Source organism: Larimichthys crocea, chromosome XI, assembly GCF_000972845.2.
Source record: "Larimichthys crocea isolate SSNF chromosome XI, L_crocea_2.0, whole genome shotgun sequence".
Lineage (NCBI taxonomy): Eukaryota > Metazoa > Chordata > Actinopteri > Sciaenidae > Larimichthys > Larimichthys crocea.
Genome location: NC_040021.1, coordinates 1,533,343 through 1,552,381, shown reverse-complemented (window position 1 = coordinate 1,552,381; position 19,039 = coordinate 1,533,343). Strand labels below are relative to the sequence as shown.

The window sequence follows — 19,039 nt, the reverse complement described above, 5'->3', positions numbered from 1 at the left end:
ATCCATGACATCCTCCATATGTTTCTGAAGAGCCGTTGTGAAGCTCAGAATGACGTGGCTCTGGCCGCTGCCATGTTGGCAGTCCTGCGTCCTCTGACAAAGACATGAAAGACTTCTGTGGACCTGAGGTGGGCCGAATGACACCTGAGTGTTCAAATAAGTCATCTGTGACAGCACCCACCTGTCCATCAAAGCAGCCATGTTGTTAATCCTGCATAACTTTCAGCCTTAATATAATCTTAACAGGTGAGTTGTATATAAATTCTCCCTCAGTACAGTTGTCATGAACGGGGAAATTAGCTATAGAGACCAAAACTGTTTTTTGTACCAGGCTGTAAACATGTTTATTTCTGCTGTCTAACATGGCGACTTATGGAGACTGACTCACTTCTAGAGCCAGCCTCAAGTGGACGAGAAGAGGAACTGCAGTTTTTGGCACTTTTTTGGCTTCACTTCACTTGGTAAATACCCCATGGTCTCAAAGTTCCTGTTAAAAGTCCACTGTGTCAAGTTTAGCTTTATTTACAGAGTATGGCAGAAATGGAACAGAATATTCAGACTGTTTTCATCAGTTCATAATCACCTAAAATAAGAATATTCCATCTATGACTGGTGCCTTTTGAAAGATTTCACTTTTAGCCATAGACATGTTGGCTTTTAGAGGGTTCGAACCTGCTCCCCCTGCAGTACATTGTTGTGTAACATCTTTGTTTCCAATTATGTTCAGTTTTCTCAATTCATTCATGCTTTCGTTTCATTTTGTGCTATCAGCCGTTGGCGTCAGAGCATCTCATTTAGGACCCACTGAGCCTTCATATCAGATATATGTCAGGTGATGTGACTCCCTCCTCCTGGAGCTTTATAGGAACAGCAGCTGGAGCTGTCTCTCTCCATCCCCTCCTCACATCACCGATGGTCTTGTCCTTAACCAGCTGGTATGCACAGCTGTGGAAGACCTCTATGAAACCTTCACAGCTATAGAACACAGCACAGAGGTCCTGTAGACACCAGGTATGTCCACTTTGATCTGTTTTATTATCAACTGATTTTTTTTACCCAGATAATGAACTTGTATCAGTCCAGATTATTGAACCAAAGGATGAAGGAAATATTTGTGTCTTTCTTTATTGTGATTATTTATGTTAAGTAAAATTAGTCTCAGTAAAACAGCTGCAGGGAGCTCGGTGTGAGTATGATAGCAGTGGATCTCTATGTACTGGTACTGTTTGGTAACACTGGGCAGCTTTTCTATAGAACTTTGTACAGAAACCTCCACTGCCTCCTTTTCCTCAGTGAATTTTCAGTGAGTCCCACCCAAAGCAGATCAGTTTTATTGAGTCATCAGCTAAACTGATTCACTTTGTTACTGCAACATATAAAGAGCTTTCTGGTCTCTGTATGCAAGTTCAAACACAGTTGAACAAAAAATGTTGAGAGTCATGACACAGTAGTTGTGCATCCAAATAGGCTTGTAAAACAGCCTCTCTGAGAGCATTTAAAACCAAACATAAGTTATATATATATATATCTATATATATATAATATATATATATTATATATTATATTAATATATATATATATATATATACACTTTGTTTGGTTTTAATGCTCGCGAGAGGGGACAGTTATTAACAAGCTATATATATATATATATATATAGCTTGTTAATAACTGTCTCCAGAGCACCTTAAACTAAATGTAATAGCTCAAAAACCTTTACTTTTACTAAGTGAACATTTTTAATCATAAGAGACACAGTGGAAAATCTGAGAAGTCACCCCTCACAGTGTCCGTCCACTGTACTCTTCTGCTCCACCTCTCTAATGGCTTTATTGCAGGTATTAGCATGTGAGCCATTGCCTGGTGGTGAATGAACCATGGAGGGAGGCATCTCAGTCACCGTCTTCATCACTGTTCAGAAGATCTATTACCCGTTGCTTTGCATCATGGGCATTCCAGGTTTGTATGTTTTTATCTTGAATATGTTTTATCAGAACAGTTGTTACCTGTGTGAGATCAGGCATATGTTTATAGGTTACTAATGATAATAATGTTACAAACGTCTATGTCAATGCTAATTTGAATACAGTCAATTATAGTGACAATCCCACAGACCGTTATCGCCCAATTTTGCAGTTACCTTTAGCTCTAATTTCCGTTTTAGCATCTTGTAGCTTGTTGTTTTGGTTTACAGACCCATGAACTATTCTCTTATAAATGTTGATTCCTGCAGCAAAAAATAAATAAATCCACCATACCTTCATAAAGTCATTGCTAATAGCATAAATTCTGGTCAGACTGTATCCATTAGAGCTTTTGTGTTCGTGTCTTCCAGCCAACCTCTTCACATTCTACATGATCTGCTTCCGTAAATGTGGGATGTCTGACACGGCCATTATTTACCTGAGCTGTCTGGCTATTGTGGATACTTTCTACCTGGTGTGGGTGATCCTTATTGATCTGACCCTCACCTTCTGGGTACAGCGGCCCTTCTGGCACTCCAATCCCTGGTGTGGCATCTTGGGGTTCCTGCAGTATGGATCATTGTATAGTTCCTCTTGGATCGTGGTGGTGTTCACCATCGAGCGTTACCTTGTCCTCCGTAGCACGACGGCAAAGAAGCACTTCTCGCAGGCCTGGGTCACTAAACTGACATGTGTCGCTATCGTTCTGGCATCACATCTTGTCTCTGTGCCGCTGGGTTGGATCAACATCGTCACACCTGTCAATGATATTATAGACGGGGTTAATGTGACGCTGCCCAAGTGTCATTACCGTGATGAGACCTACTCTACTGTTATAGTGTGGATAACCACCTTCCTCTCAGGGGGAATACCCATTGTGTTGGTTATCATCTTCAACTACCTCATGGGGTACCATCTGTGTCGGGCCAGAAATCTCTTCACCAAGGAGGAGCGTCGTGTCATGCACGGGCGGAGCAGCAGGGGAATGTTGAAGAGGACCATCCTGCTGCTGAGCACCGTCTCCGTGGCCTTTGTCGTGCTCAGCCTGCCCCGCTTTGTCACTTACTGCATCCTGAGGACCAAGTACAACAACAATAACTTCAACAGGGACGACTACAACATCCCCATCAACGTAGCTGGAGATTTGGCCAATATGCTGCAGAACCTCAACTCCACCACCAACTTCCTGCTGTACTGCATGGTCAGCCGCCGCTTCCGGCGGGAGCTGGTCCAGGTGGTGTCTTGTAAATCAAAAGCACGTGAGCTTGCCTCTGTCCTCAACCACACCACCATGAAAGTTTTCTCAGTTGTGGATCATAAGACCTTGCCGTCTAGCAACCCAGGCACTGTGGTGCTCACCAAACTCAAACAGACTTAGTAGAAAAGATCTGGAAGAATGGACTAAGTGCCTTTCTTTTTAGCCATGTAGCTGTCTTGGAAAAGCTGATTCTGGGAATGGCAGTTGGCGGTTGGTCAGTCCACCTCTTTGGTTCAGACTGAAATATCTCAATGACTTACAGACGATGTACATTAATGACTTTTTTCACCACCATGAAGTTGACTCAACAATTATTAGATGGATTGCCATGGAAACATTGGCATGCTAACAGCATGCTAACACACTAAACTAACATAGTTAACATTGTAAACATCAGTACGTTAGCAATGTCATCGTGAGCTTGTTTGCATTATCATGTTCACAGCTCAAGGCACCACTGTCTAACTGAAACCTCACAGCACTATTAGACTGGCTGTACACTAATTTTGGCAATCAGACAATACAGACTAAATATATGAAGTGAAATAATGAATGTGGATGGGCTATTGACCTTTGATAGTAGTGATTTATCCCAAATAAAATTTGAATACACCTGACCAGTGCTGCAAGTTACTGTATATTTATGTACTTGTACATGTCAAGTCAATTGGGATACTTTTTGATTGATTTTAATGAGGATTCAAATATCCTCTTTTCCCAGGGTTGGATGAAAATGAGATTGGTCAACTTTCAAATCAAAGAAACGTTTTAACTTGAGTGGCCACAGAATACCTAACTTTTCCCTGGCAGTTGCCGTCTTAATGCCCCGCATTATTTGCATAAATGGGTCACGAGACTTGTCTGCTTTGCATAGTGGGAATATTTCCTGTTTGCCTCAGAACAGGTTTGTGCTGTGCCTGTCGAGTAAGCGGGTCAAAAGAAAAGGTAGGTGTGGGATTACAGAGACGTTCTACTTTATGCATGTCGTGTGAATTGTGAGGGGAAAAACATACTGGAAACTTTTGAGTACGTTTTTATTTGCTATTTTAGAAGGCATACCTGACATACCCTTGGATCAGTGATTTTGACCTTTGTACTAGTTTGAAGCGTTGCTGTTGGTATGTTAACTCACTTGTAAAGGTACACACCTATTCACTGAGCAAGGAACAAGAATAAATAGATCTTACTCTTAAGAACAGCTTGGTTACTTTGTAGCATGTGAATTTCCATGTATGCTGATAGCTTTTAATGCTGTTAATGGCTTTGTTGTTAAAAAATTTACTTTCAGTCTCTCAGTCGAAACTACAGTTTCTCGTGCCTGTTGTTCTCACGTAAGATACTGACTGTACTGTGTCTCTTTAAGATAAGTACTGTGTGAAATTCCTTTAACATTGCTGTCATGCTCACCTTACCAGAGACAACACACGTTCCTCCAGGACAAAATGGAATCTTGTAAAGGTAGGAAACAAATCCTTGTCAGACTCAGGAATCTGTCCAACTGATCTAAATGTCTTTCCGAATAAAGTGCAAACTGTTTTCTATGTCTGCTCTTGTTGTCAGGACCTTGTCCTCATCAGAGTGCTCCTGTTGAGATGGATGAGAGCATGACAACCTCCAGCCTCAACTTGGCCTGGCCGCCCCCTTGCAAACAATGTGATGAACCTACAGAGACCAGCGAAACACTGCATGAACATGGCTTCAAACAAGATAGAAGGGTAGCACACAATGTCAGGCAGTCCAGACTCCCTGAAAGCCAGTACTACCAGAGAGCAGCCGGTCATACTGCACCCCAACCTCGCATGATCGTCCCTATAGGCTCAAGACAGATGCACCTATTCCAGTTTCCAGGTCTCATAGAGCCGTTGCAGCTGTATGAACGGGACCTCATGGTCAACCACAGTAGAGGTGTTGCAGTTCCTTCAATCTATCCCCAGGATTGCTCTGCGGAGGTAGAAAGCTTGGACCACCCTCTAACGCTCATGTCTGACGGTAACAACACTCATTATGTCCAATCACGACACCATGCGGATACTGTATACTGTCTGTCTTAATGAAAGATTACAGTAGATGTGAGTTTTCCTGTGACTCTGAAGCACATTAGCAGATAAATACCCCTTATATTATATTTCTTTGGACTTTTCAAGCTTTATTTTTGATAGAGACAGCTGAAGAGTGACAGGAAATGACATGCGGAAAAGAGCCACAGGTCGGATTTGAACCCTTCCACAACATGTGGCGGCTGCTCTACCAACTGAGCTAAACACTGCCCCAAATATCTCTGACCACATGATTTGTTTGGCATTCTTGGCCTATAGCAGCATACAAGGAATGGTTCAGGACTTACCTGAGCCATCCATAAGCTATGTATGATATGATATAATATAATATGATGACAGTCATTATTAAACATGTGTATCATAGGACATTAACACACTGCGAACCACATAAATTAACATTTGCACATCTATTTTGTGGCAATAATCTAATTAACATTAGTTTATCTACACCAATATCTTTTTCTAATTTTGACCCAACAAGACAGTAAAACTTGTCTGCTTTTGTCTGCTTAATATCGACACGGCTTTAGAGATGGGGATTTTGGTCGGGCAGTCCACCACTGGACTAAAATATCAAAAAATTACAAAATTTTGATGGACTGCCAGTTTCACCAAAATCAGGGCAATGGTGGTGTGTGACTTAGTGATAAAAAGCTACATACTTCTTGCAGGTGGTCATACCTGGAGCACAAAGTGCGCGACACCATTCACCTGATTACACCTGAGTTATGTGCAGCATGATGATTTAATATGTGTTATTTTATGGTAGAAAGGTTACACAATGTTGCTCTAACATTGTCATTGTGTGCATGTTAGCATGCCGACATTAGCACTGATTCTGAAAATGGTGTACGTGTAAGTGCAGCACCTCAGAGCCGCTTACAGGGCTGAAGACTACATGCTGCACTGCCAAGTTTTGCTTGTGGTGGGTCACTGTCTTAATGAGCAAATCATTTCAATCATTCCATTTGTGTGGACCTCAGCAGAGACTTTTAGTGTCAGATGGCACTTGTAATATAATAGCTAGTGTCATTGGTAGAAGGTTATAGATATCCATTTGGGGATATTCTAATTATATATTTTATAGACACTGAATAGTATTGAATTCAATTGTCTGCATGCAACATAACTCTACAAATATCAGCATTGCTGTTCTATTCAAAATGTGTGTCAAACAATACAACTACAGGCCATAACTGGAACATTTTATTTGCTTCTTCACGGCTCCAGTAATCCAACATCTGTTATGGATTTCGTTTTAAAAGTTGCCTCCCTAAACCCTGTTAGGTATCATTTGGCTGCTGCTCATTGTGTTTCTGTTGAGTCTGCATGACCTCATTATTGCTGGATTGGAGACGGTCCAAACTGGGAATTCTATGTCTACTCTTCCACATCTCTCTGCAGGCCCCCATACAACGCAGGGGAGACAGTGTGCGTGCTGCCCTCCAGCAAATCTGCCCCCTCTTGATAATAATCGTCATTTTAAACATGATTACCCTGCAGATCCTCAACACCGCCAGCACTTATGGTATGAGAATGATTACAGTCCTGTTTGTCATTATAATATTTTCAACATGGATTCCTATGATACTTCACAGATGTCATACATGATTATTTCTCTCCACAGGAATCCACCCCATGATAGGTTGCAAGAGAGAAATGCTCCAAATGCCAGCCATGGATCAGTCCCTCAGTATGGGGCCGCTCCTAGAGATGTTATGCATGAGCGCATGATGCAACCTTCCTTCCAGGCTCGTCCTGGACCAGTAACGAGGGAGATCAAGAGGACCATCAGTCTACCTGCGGAGTGTAGTAAGTCTCCCTGGTGTCCCTCCATGAACAATGTAATGTAACAGGCAGGGTTAAGGATGTGATAATGATGATTCACCAACTTCCCTTGACAGGAAACATTTTCATCACATATTCGGAGGACACAGCTGGCGAAATTATCGCTTTTTCCAAATTCCTGACTGATCAGGGATTCGATCTAGCAGTAAGTACTGACATGTCTCCATCTTCTTCGTAACCCTCCATCTAAATGCTCACACCCTGCCTGTGTCTTGACAGATCGACATCTTTGACAATCCAATCCGAAGACTGGCCGTCACCAAATGGATGGACAGATATTTGAATGATGTAGGTCTTGACTTGTGGAGTCAAAACAGAGAATGAGTTCCAGTTTGTGGCCTTCTGTGAAAAAGCTGACAGTGAGATGTGATTTTACAGAAATCAGTGCTCATCATCGTGGTCATCAGCCCCAAGTACAAGGAGGACGTGGAGGGAGACGGAGACGACGAGCACGGCCTGCACACCAAGTACATTCACAATCAGGTGGGAACTCACCGTTACTGTCAAGACAGCTGTCAACTAGCGAGGCAGAAGCATCTGTGTGAAACATCACCCTCTTGTGGTGATCTTATGTCATGAAATTTCCTCCCTGTTCATGGCAGTGGGAACAGGAGAAGAGGAAATGCCTTCTGGGACTTGAAAACAGGACAATTCATTTGCCAGCTCTACCCAGTGTCCCCACACTCACAGTCCCACAGTGTCATTGTGTCACAGGTGCTGAAGCAGCCCAGCTGTTGGGCCTGGAAGGCTGTCACAGCTCCACGATGCTCAGTGCAATCCAGCCTCTCTGTTAATGCTGCTGTTTATTGTCAAAGAATGCATCAGATGTGGAAACAAAGAAGGTTCAGTGAGTTCTGTGGGTTTAAAAGGCTTCATTGTATCAGGACTCATGGACAAATCTAACAGTTTTAACCAGGCAAAGACAAAAGCAGCAGCAGTGTATTGATTTTTAGCCTGCATTATTAAGTTAAGAACTGATTATCCTGTTTCCTTGTTGGTACAGATCCAAAATGAGTTCATCCAACAAGGCTGCCTGAACTTCAGACTGGTACCTGTGTTGTTTCCTAATGCGACAAAGGTAAATAAATGCAATATACCACACATTTATGGGTTGGATCATTTAGATTCTAAAACCAGGATGTGACAAATGTCTCATGGTCTTCATTCAGCTCGTTTGGTGGGGTAACTAATTCTTGTAATTTGAGTTGAGTATTGAACCTTTAAGATAAACCATCCATCACAGTGCTAACCCTCATTCTAAATCACCCACTCAGGATGGGTAGATCGATACTTACTTGATACAAGCTGCTCATTTGGTATTGAGTCCTCTAAATGAAAATTTCTATAATCAAATGACATTGTATTGACATGTATTGTGTATGCCGAGATGTGTTGAGCTGCCCTGTGTCATGACACAAGAGCAGAGGATGCAGAGAGAATGACAGAAAGGAAACATAGCATGTTGGGTACTAATTTTCACCTGTATATAAAGAAAGTCACATACCCGTTTAAGAAATAAGCAGTATCTGTATTGTTCAGAGAGGCTACATCACATCTTTTTCCCAGAAGACTTTTTGTTCCAGTCAGGTGCAAATAATCAAATAAATGATGACTGAATTCCATTTAGCTGCTTCAGTTTCAGGGTTCAGGTGTGGCTCATGGTCAGGACTCGTTGGGACCCTTGAATATTACCATCCATAATGGTATTAGTAACAGCTGTGCTTTGACACAGAAAAACTACAAGTCCGAGGATTTGATAACATTTTGTTGTTATGTCTAAGACTTATGGGAGATGTAGTTGTTGAATGCTAATAATTATTGCTGTGTCTTTAACTAATTGAAGTAAGTTCATTAGTAAAAAATCTTTTAACTTCGAACACGTCAGTGTCGTGCTTCTACTTATTAGAAAATACACTGAAAAAAGTCAGTGGAGCTAAGGTAAGCTAAGCTAAGTGTTTTCTAAAATAAATTCTGCACATCTGTATAAATATTTTTATCCACATTATATTCTGAAATATGGCTTGACTCAAGCATCTTATGCAGTGTGTGCTAATTATCATATCAGCATGACTCAAATATTCTCACATCATTGTAATGTTTGGATTACTTGCTGCTGATGAATGATTTTCTTTCACAGAGTTAAAATATGTAAATAAATCAATGCCAAATCAAAGGCAAATAATTGTGTGTAGTGTAGATCTATTCATAAATGCTTTGCATAAAAGGTTCAGAACTGTCAGTGGAGGGTTGAAGTGCTCATAATGAACTCTTTCACTATCAGACACATGTCTTCATGTCTTCATGTACTGTAGTTTGTTTATGTTTATCCATAAAATCTATATAATTGGGGGTTTTGTTTAAACCACACATACTCACTGTGGATATTAATACATAATCTGCAGATGTTAAGTCATATGTGCTGTTTCCCTGCACGTGCATAACATCCCCACAACAAGGCTCATATGGTACGCAGTATATCCCTGCCATTGCAGAAAAAGAAAATGGATCAGTATCACGTCATAATGTGAAAACATTTCATGTCTTGTGTTCAAGGTGAAGTTGGTTTCACACAGGTGTTCAACATAGGGACAGACGTCCTGTGCCTCTTCATTACATAACACATGTGAAAATGTCCAAGACCTGCACAGTGTATGTTAAGAACAGAGCTAAATGTTGTAGCTACAGGCCACATCTGGATGACATCTTCATCAGCCTGTAAGCCTTTCTGACTAACACTAACTGAGCCACTCTGCCTGTATTTCAGAGACATGTCCCCAACTGGCTCCAGAACACCAGGATCTACCGTTGGCCCCAGGACACCCAGGACCTGCTGCTGCGCCTGTTCAGGGAGGAGCGCTACATTATCCCACAGCGAGGGGGTGACCTTACCCTCACTGTACGTCCCCTCTGAGGAAAACCAAAAAAAGACAGACACTGAAACTGATCAGTTGAAAGAAAAGTTTGTTTTGTCCAAACCTCAGCATGCTGTAGGTGTGACTTGTGCCTTGATGAGGACTGTTGTTACTGCGGCAGATGGGCTGTTAGGTGTTTTCCGATACAGATTGGCTGTTTGTTCTGTTGAGTTATAATTCATTTTAACCACATACTCTGAATACTACTGGTATTTTTCCATGATGATAACGTTTGGTGTTTCATTTTATGAGGCTGAATGGATTGTTTGAATGTATCCTGATAGCGCTCGTGGGCTAGCTGTTTTACTTTGGCAGTATGGGGCGTGACCAATCAGACGCCTGCTGCTGTTCTGTGGGTTGGACTGAGAGTGAGTTTGTTTGTTTTTTGCTATGTGAACATATTAGCTAACAGTTCTGTATTTATTTACAGCTGACACAATAACATTCATTCAGATTGGTCTTTCTGGCCTGCTGATGAATCTAAACTGATTTACTTTTGCTTTGTTTTGGTCTCCTCCACCTGTCTTTTTATCTGCTGGATGCTGCGTTATGTTTTTTAAATCATCATTAAATTTGTCTGTGTACTGTTTGCTGCTGGCCAAGTCGCTACTTTGTGTTTTAACTGCAAGAAAGTGCAGTGATTTCTTTGTGGGTTTGTCCCTGACGAGCGACCCTTTACATTACGCACAGTCCTTTAATTCATTGTTTATATGAAAATATTGATAGTGCAGCTTTAAAGAGAGACAACTGTATGTTTAATCAGAAGGTACATTCAACATAAGATGAGATTTTTTAAATTATCATTATTACAAACAGAATAAAGAAGTAAACAAGAGTAAGTAATAGTCCTGTATGGCTGGACTGTGACATTTTCTGTAGTGGTCCCAGTAATATTTGCTCTAGTATCAGCTCCCATGACATGATTAAACTACGTGTGAGTCATAAAATGCTGTAAGTGCTGCAGGAACAAAATGTTTTAAGATGTTTAATTTGAAAGAGAACTTACAATGAAGCAATTGACAGTAAAGTAGTAGTAGTAAATGTTCATCGATTAGTCAGTATATTACACAGTATATACTCTGTAAAAAGGTATGAGCAAGACAAGTGTGTTTTTATCTATTTTTTGTTTTTATTGAAGCTGTGTATTAAAACCATACATTTTTGGTATGTAACAATTTCAATCTTCAGGTTTAATTCAAACTTAATTTCAGAATCACAGGAACGTCAATAAAGAAGATAAAGAAAAAACATAGTGTGTTCAACTTTAAAGCTTCAGTGTGTCAGATTTAGGGGGCTTTATTTACAGAATGTGGCAAAAAATAAGTACCTGAAAATAAGACAGCACTACACCACTAGATGTCACTAAATCCCACACACTGCTCCTTTAAGAAAGGTGTTTTTGCCTGCCTGGATGTGGAGTACTGAGAGCAGCTCCTCCTAGGGCTGGTTAAAGCCTCAGTGATATATATCTATATATATATCTATCTATCTATCTATCTATCTATCTATCTATCTATCTATCTATCTATATATATATCTATGAGATATATATATAATATATATATATATATATATATATATATATATATATATATATATTCAGTAGGATAATCAATACTGATGCAGGTTTATTAATAGATCATAAAAAATAAGATCTCTTCAGTACACCATATGTGTATTTCTTGGTAAAGTCTGTGATTAACCAGAAGGTGGCAGCATTTCCCAAATAATGACACTCCCACTTGGATGACAGTTCAATAATTATATCAAGAAATAATGATTTTGTCATATTAATATTACATTATGAGAACGTGGCTTAAACGCCATTGTTGGGACTTAGCAGTGAGGATATTTGGTTTTCATTTTGGCTGTGGTTAGGAGAGCAACACTGTGATAAAGGATCTGTAGACGGGCACAGGAAGTCTGTCCACATGTTGAACACCCCTGATAAGTCACTGCTGTGTGGAACTGCCATCCAACTTCACCCTGAACTTCATCATTCGTGTCCTGACAGACTGGTTCAACTCTGTAAGCCTGTTAGAAACATGATTTGCTCACATCAGTGTGTGTGTGAGGGGAACTCTGCTGATGTCCAGGCTTTTATCAGCTCCTGCATGAGTGTGCTGTCTGTAAACAAGAGTGCCGCCAGCACCAATAAATCCACAGTTTGTTATTGTTCCAGGACTTGTGTGCCACCAGAGTCTGCCTTATCTGGTGAGTGCAAAGCAACCAGACACAGATATTTCCCCAAAAGGGCCTGGATCACCTATCTGTCTACCCCGCTGCTTGTAAAACACACTTCCAACACTGGCTCATATTGTGACTGTTTTTCTACATGTGCAGTATATCATTAGTTGCATGTGGATTAAAAACAATCTTGATTCACACCTAATCATAAGTGTAGTTGTCCCGGGTGGACACAGGCAGCTGTGGGGGTTGGACCTGTGTGAAAAGATGCTCAGGTCAGCCTGCCTCCATCACTGCAGTGCTAGCATGGAGGATTCTTTTTGTTGTTCCAAATAAGGACTGGTAATAAAAGGAGAGGAGTCTGATATAAATCATCTGTCCTGTGGGACCTGCATGTAAACCACTTAAAGGAACAGTTCACTGCAATTTTGTAGGATACAGGAACATGGCCTCATAAGGTCAACCATCTTTTATTAAAGATCCAATTTTACGCAGAAGTCAAGTGTTTTATTGCTAAACAGTTTGTACCTGGTTCCTGAAGTCAAAAGTTTATCTTCTTCTATCTTCCTAATTGGGAATGCTCATGTGTGCAGTGTCTTTTCTATTAACATTTGACGATAAAACACTTTTATGCTCAACAGTTTATATATTTTTAAATGTTTTTGTATTTCCTTTTAACAAATGCAAATGCCAAAGGTTCCCTGTTTTGAACCTCAGCTGGGGCCTTTCTGTGTGGAGTTTGCATGTTCTTCCAGTGTCTGTGTGTTTTCTCTCCAGGTACTCTGTCTAAAGACATGAACATTGACAGGTTAATTGGTGACTCTAAATTGCCTGTAGGTGTTAAAGTGAGTGTGAATGGTCTCTATGTGCCCTGTGATGAATTGGAAGAAGGACTCTGAACGATATGTATTATATATAAATTCTATATCTAGACATTTTTTTTCATTTTCTTTTTGTATACTTTGCCAATACACTGATCATTCTGGACGGTTCCAGAAAATATGTTCCCAGTTCCCAGTTTTCATCTGAAATGATAGTTTCCAGTTCCTTTCATATCCAAGATGTTATCCATTAGTTCTTCTTGTAATGTCTTGTGATATGATAGTCCATGTTGGATGGTGAAGTATGGAATTTGTTCCATTCTTTATATTTCTGTAAAGTCTCAACTGTATGTATCTAATACCTCAAACTCTCATAACATGACTGACCCGTTTTCAAGAAGAAAGTCAATGTTGTGTGCGCTTGCTTTAGAAATTGTGTTCATATCTGAGCTTGGACATTGTCCTTCGACAGGAAAAAAACCACTTAACTCAAGGTCCTCATCATGTGACAGACTTATTGGAAGTTTCAAGAAACCAAATGAACACTACAAACAGAAAACCTCAGCTGTCTGTGAACACCAGAACCAAACACATCACAGTATCCACAGCAATGAGGTCAAAGGTCATTGACAAGGATGACTGTAAGAAGATCAACATTAGACATTCATGACACCAACACCAGAGACTGTCTTTAAACTGGGACAGAAGTTACCACGTCTCTCCACTGTTATCACATAACCAGAGTTCCATATATGATCATGTGATGACACCTTGGCCACTCTCGCGACAACTATTCAAACTGTCTATGGAGTGAGATATGGTTGGAAAAATCTAGTAAGTGGATGTTGAATTTGCTGTTTTTGTGTAGCTAAATTAGTTGATGCTGAATGTGCTGGGATTTGATGGACATTTTCTCTGGGGCTGCAGACATTAATAGTTCACCTCCATCATCATCACTGAGAGGAACACACTCTTAAAAACAGATGATGGACGCAAGTAGAAAATGGCTTTCAGCATCACAGTTTGAGGCTCTGCTCCCACTGAGGCCATCCATACTGAAGACGTATGTACTGAGTGTACAGTAAAGCACTTAAAATAAAAGCCCCCACCAAACACTGCATTAAATATGGCATATATAATATTTTTGGATTAGCTTGATGTTAAATGTGCCCCTTATATGCGCTCACAGACCTGAGGCATGCTGCTGGCAAACAGAAGCAGGCGCCTGCTGATTGGTTCATTAAGAGGGCCAGGCTCTCACTCAAGGTCAGCACACACTCCAGCAGACAGAGGGTCCCTCTTCATCTAGATGAAAATGCTAATGAAACATTTTTCATCATTGGGGAGTCGTTGACTCCGGTGTCCCCGGCATGAACCAGACCGAACCAGCTGTTTGGAGCGTTATGGCTCTTTCAGTGGAGGGGAGAAAGCAGTGAGCTCAGCACATCCACCTATGCTGCCCGCCATGTATATGCCATTACAGGAATCTGAGTGGAATACTGAACAGCTGGAGGATGTGTACGAGGCGAAAAGGCATCATACATTCGTCCAGTGACACACCCATGGGAGGGAGGGGGGAGGTCTTGTAGAATGTGCTTTTCAGGTTCTAAAATATTAAAAAAGATCATCACCGTTAAAGTGTTCAGAGAAATGTTTTATGCATATGTAACAATGAAGTCCTCATTTCCCCAGTGCTATCCCACCCCCCTAAATGTTGATGTTTTATCATTTATATATATATTTTTTATATATTTCCCCCCTAGAAATGCTGTTTCTGTCAATTAAAGAACCATGTTTCAATTAAATATCAAAATTTATTTATGACTGTAGAATTCTAAAGAGAGAATGCAGTAAATGCTGCATAAGACCCACAATAGCCCCTGTCAACAATAAATATAAATAATATAAATATTACATGTTACAACATGTCAGTTAGTCTGTGGTGACCCCACATGTGCTTTATGGTCATATCATCCTATTTTGTATCAGTGTAACATTGTCATGGAGGCTTACAGTGACCTGTGGCGTGCCTAAAATATTCCACGTATCGTTTCTTTATGGATTTAAAGGACCCTCATGCGATGTTCTTTTTGTTCTGTGTACTCTTGGTTTGTTTTTTTTTCTTTCTCCAATCGCAGGAAACAGCCAATAAGAAATGTGCTCCATTGGAGTAAGTGATGCTTTCCAGCTCTGTGATCAGGATCTGTTCTTGTTTTGATGCTGCAGTGGCAAATAAGGTGAAATGTTGTCAAGTTTTACACGAAGCTCTGCAATACTGTTTCCTGTTCCACTGCTGAGGCGCCTTTAATTCCAGAATAAAAATCAGTTACAGCTACCAGACTGATGCAAAGGAACAGAGACACACGTTTCTTTCACCAGCGTTTGTCTTTTGTTATTTACAGTCTAAAATACTTTAAACGTCAGGCTTGTACTGCGATCTGAGTATAATATTGGTATGACATTCCACAAATAGTGAGTTAGGTATGAGCCCAGGCTTCCTGTGCAGGTTTAAATTGATACACAGTCTAACTAACAGATCAATAGCTAAGCTTTTAGTCTAAGTTAATGGACACTTATGACACTGAGGGGAGTGTCTAACCTGCTGTGACTCATTTTACACAAACAACAAGATCTTTGAATATGTCAATTTGTTTGTGTGTTGTTTGTTTTCACGTGGCATGAATGTTAGGACCTGTCATTTCTCCCCTGCTGAGACAATAATAGCATTTACAGTGCATGTACAGACATTTTTTTAACAGCTGTTTTTTAATCCTTGCACACATTTGTTACTCCTCTCACCACAATAACTATCTTTGTATAACAACAGCACTAACCCAGAGGCCGTTCATGTCCTTAAATCCTCAATAACCAGTGTGAAGCATTGTGATGCTGTGCATACAGTTGTACATATTATAGTTGATTTGTGGTGCTGATAGGTTGTTTTATTTATTCATTTTAATGCATAAAGGACTTATTATTGACTATGACCATTTTATGTTCTTACCACTTGTTGTATGTCTTATATAAGCTCTCCAAAACAATTCTATGAACTGTGGTGAAATGACAAAAAAGCGTTGAATCTTTATTCTCTTGTTCTTGGAAATAATCCAGTTTGACTGTTTGCTCTTATTTTGAAAATGTCAAACAGGATGATACCGATGTTAGTGGTAACTTTTTGGGCATTTAGCTTTGCACAATTTAGAGCAAAGACGGCTGCTTGAAGACAACAAAGCGCCCGAAATATTATGTTTATTCAACCCTATGGTTTAGGAAAATGTTCCAAAGAAAGCATCAAAGACTAATATAATTCGTCTCCTTCAGGCTAAATAAACGTCAGCACGGTTAACCGGCTGGGCAGTCGATAAAACCAGCAGCTTTGTATCCCAATCTGTAACTGCTGGCCACACACAACTGTGCCAGATGTGAGTCTTCCAAAATAAATTCGTTTTTTCTCCCACTCTGGTGCTTTGTATGACTGCGTTCACGGCTCTTCAACGGCGCTTTTATTTTGAAGGATTGAGTCGGAAGTGCTGTCCTTGTGTGTTCTGGCCCGCTTACATCCCCCTCATAGGTTAGCTACCGCGGGCTGCTAGCCTGTTATGGAAGAAGGAGCACAACTGCGGGGCTGTCTGATAACCGGGACTGGCTGGGACTAGTTCCGAGGCGTGATTTGGAAAGATAACGCTATATACCGGAAGCCTACGGGAACGTCTTCCTGGCTGAAAAACAAAAACACCATAGAGAGCGCTAAAATCACGGGACAGCCAGAATTACAAGTACAACATGGACCCGACAGCTGCGGAGCGTCCGATAATTACCCGCCGCCGTCGAGTTTAGCTCTCCCCGGCCGCAGCTGACCCTCAGCAGCGGCGGCACCTCGGGGCGCGTTAAAGCCACGGGAATCTTTGTTCGCGTTTTGTTTTCTTTGCATGGGACACAACCGGGCTTCCCCTCCGCTTTGTCGTTGTTTTACCGCCGTGACAGCATCACCCTCGGCTAGTATCGGCTGGCCACCGATGTCCCCGCATCTTATGGACTCCTAACAGTAGTTTTTTGGCTTTTTTTCCCTGTCGGTTGGTCCCTCTCTGACGGACGCGGCAGTCATGTTTGCCGTGCGTATCGTCACCGCAGACTTCTATCTGGCAAGTCCCATCAAAGACCTGGACGTGTGCTATTCTGAATTCAGGGAGAGCGACGTGAAGAAAGTGCCGGTGGTGCGGATATTCGGAGCAACACCCGCAGGTCAGTAAACTCTTGTGTGTGTGTGTGTGTGTGTGTGCGCGTGTTTTTTCTGTATTATGAAAGCTAATGGTGGTTGTGCCGTCTTGCAGCGCTTCCACGCGGCATGTTAACGTGTTTGTGGCCGCTGTTTGGACACGCGCGTGCACTGACACGTTCGCGCCGTATCGTTGAGGGGAGACCTAACGGGTCTGCGATGCAAAACGACGGCAGGAAGATGATTCAGGGTGTTGACATAATGTACCAACGCGGCGTGCACCGCTGTGGCTTTGCATACGGGGCTGCCTGCAGCGGTGGGAGTCCTCCTCTGCCTCCCCCCTCCTCTCCCCTCCTCACACGGCTCTGCTTTGTTTTCTCTCCCCTGCTCTATCACGGCGTGGCGGCGGCGGCGGACACCTCTGGCTCCAGGGCTCCAGGGCTCGACATAAGCCTGTACCCTGCCACATGTGGCATTCAGGGCCAGCGTACATATTTCCCTTTATGCTGCTTTTATTGTTTGTAGCAACCTGTGGAGTGTGGACGGGCGAGTCCACGACACACTGCCCCCTCTTTGAGCTTTTCCTCATTTCTCAGTGAAATGCAAGTAAAAAGATACATATACTGTGGATGAAAGGAACTTTATTCATAATATTCTGTAAAATGTGTGATTGTAGCAAGAATACCAGCCAAATGTATAGCATCATATATATTAGTAACAAACATCTGAGCACAAATTCTGAGCTTTATAGAAGGCAGTACAGTCTGAGAGGGTAGGAGTACATTAAATATGCAGTATGTAACAATGAGACAGACGTGGTAAATGAAAACATAATCCTACATGGTGTGAAAATGAAAGTGGAGTGCATATTGACACTATATACCTAGATTCTCTCTATATATTCTTTTACAGTATATACTGGCTTGCAGATTCCTGATGATACGCACTGTACAAAAGGAGGGGCTTAGATTTACTGTAGATTTCTGTTTTATTTGAGATTTGGCACGTGTCCCATTCTCTAATAAATCCATTATAGCCGAGCACTCTGGGTACCTTAATCCCCACGCTGCAAAACAATAGAATCATTTCCTGCACAATAGCACAGCATTATCACCCCAGCCAAATCCTCTTGCAATTGCCGCGTCCTCTCTTCAACCCTATTTGACAGGTGAAAACACCATCGCAGTGCAGTGACTTGTGTGTATTTTTAGCAGGATTAGTCCCCAGTAGGGAAAATGGGAGTCTAACTTGCCCCCCCCCCCATGCTGTGGCAGCGTTCCTCCTCAGGAAGACCCAGGAGCAGAGTCCACCGATGGGATGCACTTCAGTAAGGATTAAAGGATATGCAGAGACATGGAGGACAGTGGGCCAGGGTTAGGGTGTCAGGGCTTATTTGGTTCTGTCATAAACCTGCACGTTTGCGTGCGGTTGCGCTGATATGACGGGGGCTGCACACGCGCACACACACACACACACACACACACACACACACACACTGCAGCAACTGCAGCCTGGGTAGCTTGTCAGTGATTGTATGCTGAGAAGCAATTCATCAACACTGATTCAAGCACAATAAAGCCAGTGCACAGCAGAGTTTAGAGACGCACTGCACACTGATATGGGATTCATTTTATGATATTAAATCATAATTTGGTGTCACATGCATCATAACATCATTTTATTGTTAAAATCCTTTCCCCTCTTGCTGGTCTGGTTTTAATGGCTGCATTGTTGTTGAGTGGTGCCATTTTCTAACTTGATCCAATGAGTCAAATT

The 19,039-nt window shown here is 41.6% G+C and overlaps 3 protein-coding genes across 4 annotated transcripts in view; all 3 read left to right on the top strand.

Moving 5' to 3' along the window:
- Nucleotides 1-990: 990 nt before the first annotated feature.
- On the top strand, nucleotides 991-3,342 carry LOC104922943 (probable G-protein coupled receptor 139). Its single transcript, XM_010735906.2, has 3 exons — nucleotides 991-1,011; nucleotides 1,839-1,959; nucleotides 2,336-3,342. The coding sequence occupies exons 2-3, from the start codon at nucleotides 1,878-1,880 to the stop codon at nucleotides 3,340-3,342; spliced, it is 1,089 nt and encodes a 362-aa protein (XP_010734208.1). The 5' UTR covers nucleotides 991-1,011; nucleotides 1,839-1,877.
- A 762-nt stretch (nucleotides 3,343-4,104) lies between these two features.
- On the top strand, nucleotides 4,105-10,458 carry traf3ip2a (TRAF3 interacting protein 2a). 2 transcript variants are annotated; one of them, XM_010735887.2, is made up of 10 exons: nucleotides 4,105-4,167; nucleotides 4,638-4,680; nucleotides 4,783-5,211; nucleotides 6,684-6,807; nucleotides 6,907-7,091; nucleotides 7,184-7,272; nucleotides 7,347-7,415; nucleotides 7,506-7,610; nucleotides 8,131-8,205; nucleotides 9,892-10,458. In XM_010735887.2, the coding sequence occupies exons 2-10, from the start codon at nucleotides 4,665-4,667 to the stop codon at nucleotides 10,036-10,038; spliced, it is 1,239 nt and encodes a 412-aa protein (XP_010734189.2). In that variant the 5' UTR covers nucleotides 4,105-4,167; nucleotides 4,638-4,664; the 3' UTR covers nucleotides 10,039-10,458. The 2 variants fall into 2 exon arrangements, with proteins under 2 accessions (XP_010734189.2, XP_019119314.1); XM_019263769.1 differs by lacking the exon at nucleotides 4,105-4,167 and adding an exon at nucleotides 4,175-4,248.
- A 6,456-nt stretch (nucleotides 10,459-16,914) lies between these two features.
- Nucleotides 16,915-19,039, top strand: part of rev3l (REV3 like, DNA directed polymerase zeta catalytic subunit) — a 75,357-nt gene continuing 73,232 nt past the window's right edge. Inside the window, exon 1 of the mRNA XM_027284269.1 lies at nucleotides 16,915-17,289. Within this exon, the coding sequence (XP_027140070.1) occupies nucleotides 17,151-17,289 (139 nt within the window). The 5' untranslated portion in view covers nucleotides 16,915-17,150. The remainder of the gene's footprint in view (nucleotides 17,290-19,039) is intronic.

Coding starts and splice junctions, on each gene's coding strand:
- LOC104922943 (XM_010735906.2), top strand. CDS start 1,878: ATGGAGGGAGGCATCTCAGTCACCGTCTTCATCACTGTTCAGAAGATC. Junction 1,960..2,335: donor TTGCATCATGGGCATTCCAG/GTTTGTATGTTT, acceptor CGTGTCTTCCAG/CCAACCTCTTCACATTCTAC.
- traf3ip2a (XM_010735887.2), top strand. Junction 7,611..8,130: donor CCAAGTACATTCACAATCAG/GTGGGAACTCAC, acceptor TTGTTGGTACAG/ATCCAAAATGAGTTCATCCA. Junction 8,206..9,891: donor TGTTTCCTAATGCGACAAAG/GTAAATAAATGC, acceptor CCTGTATTTCAG/AGACATGTCCCCAACTGGCT.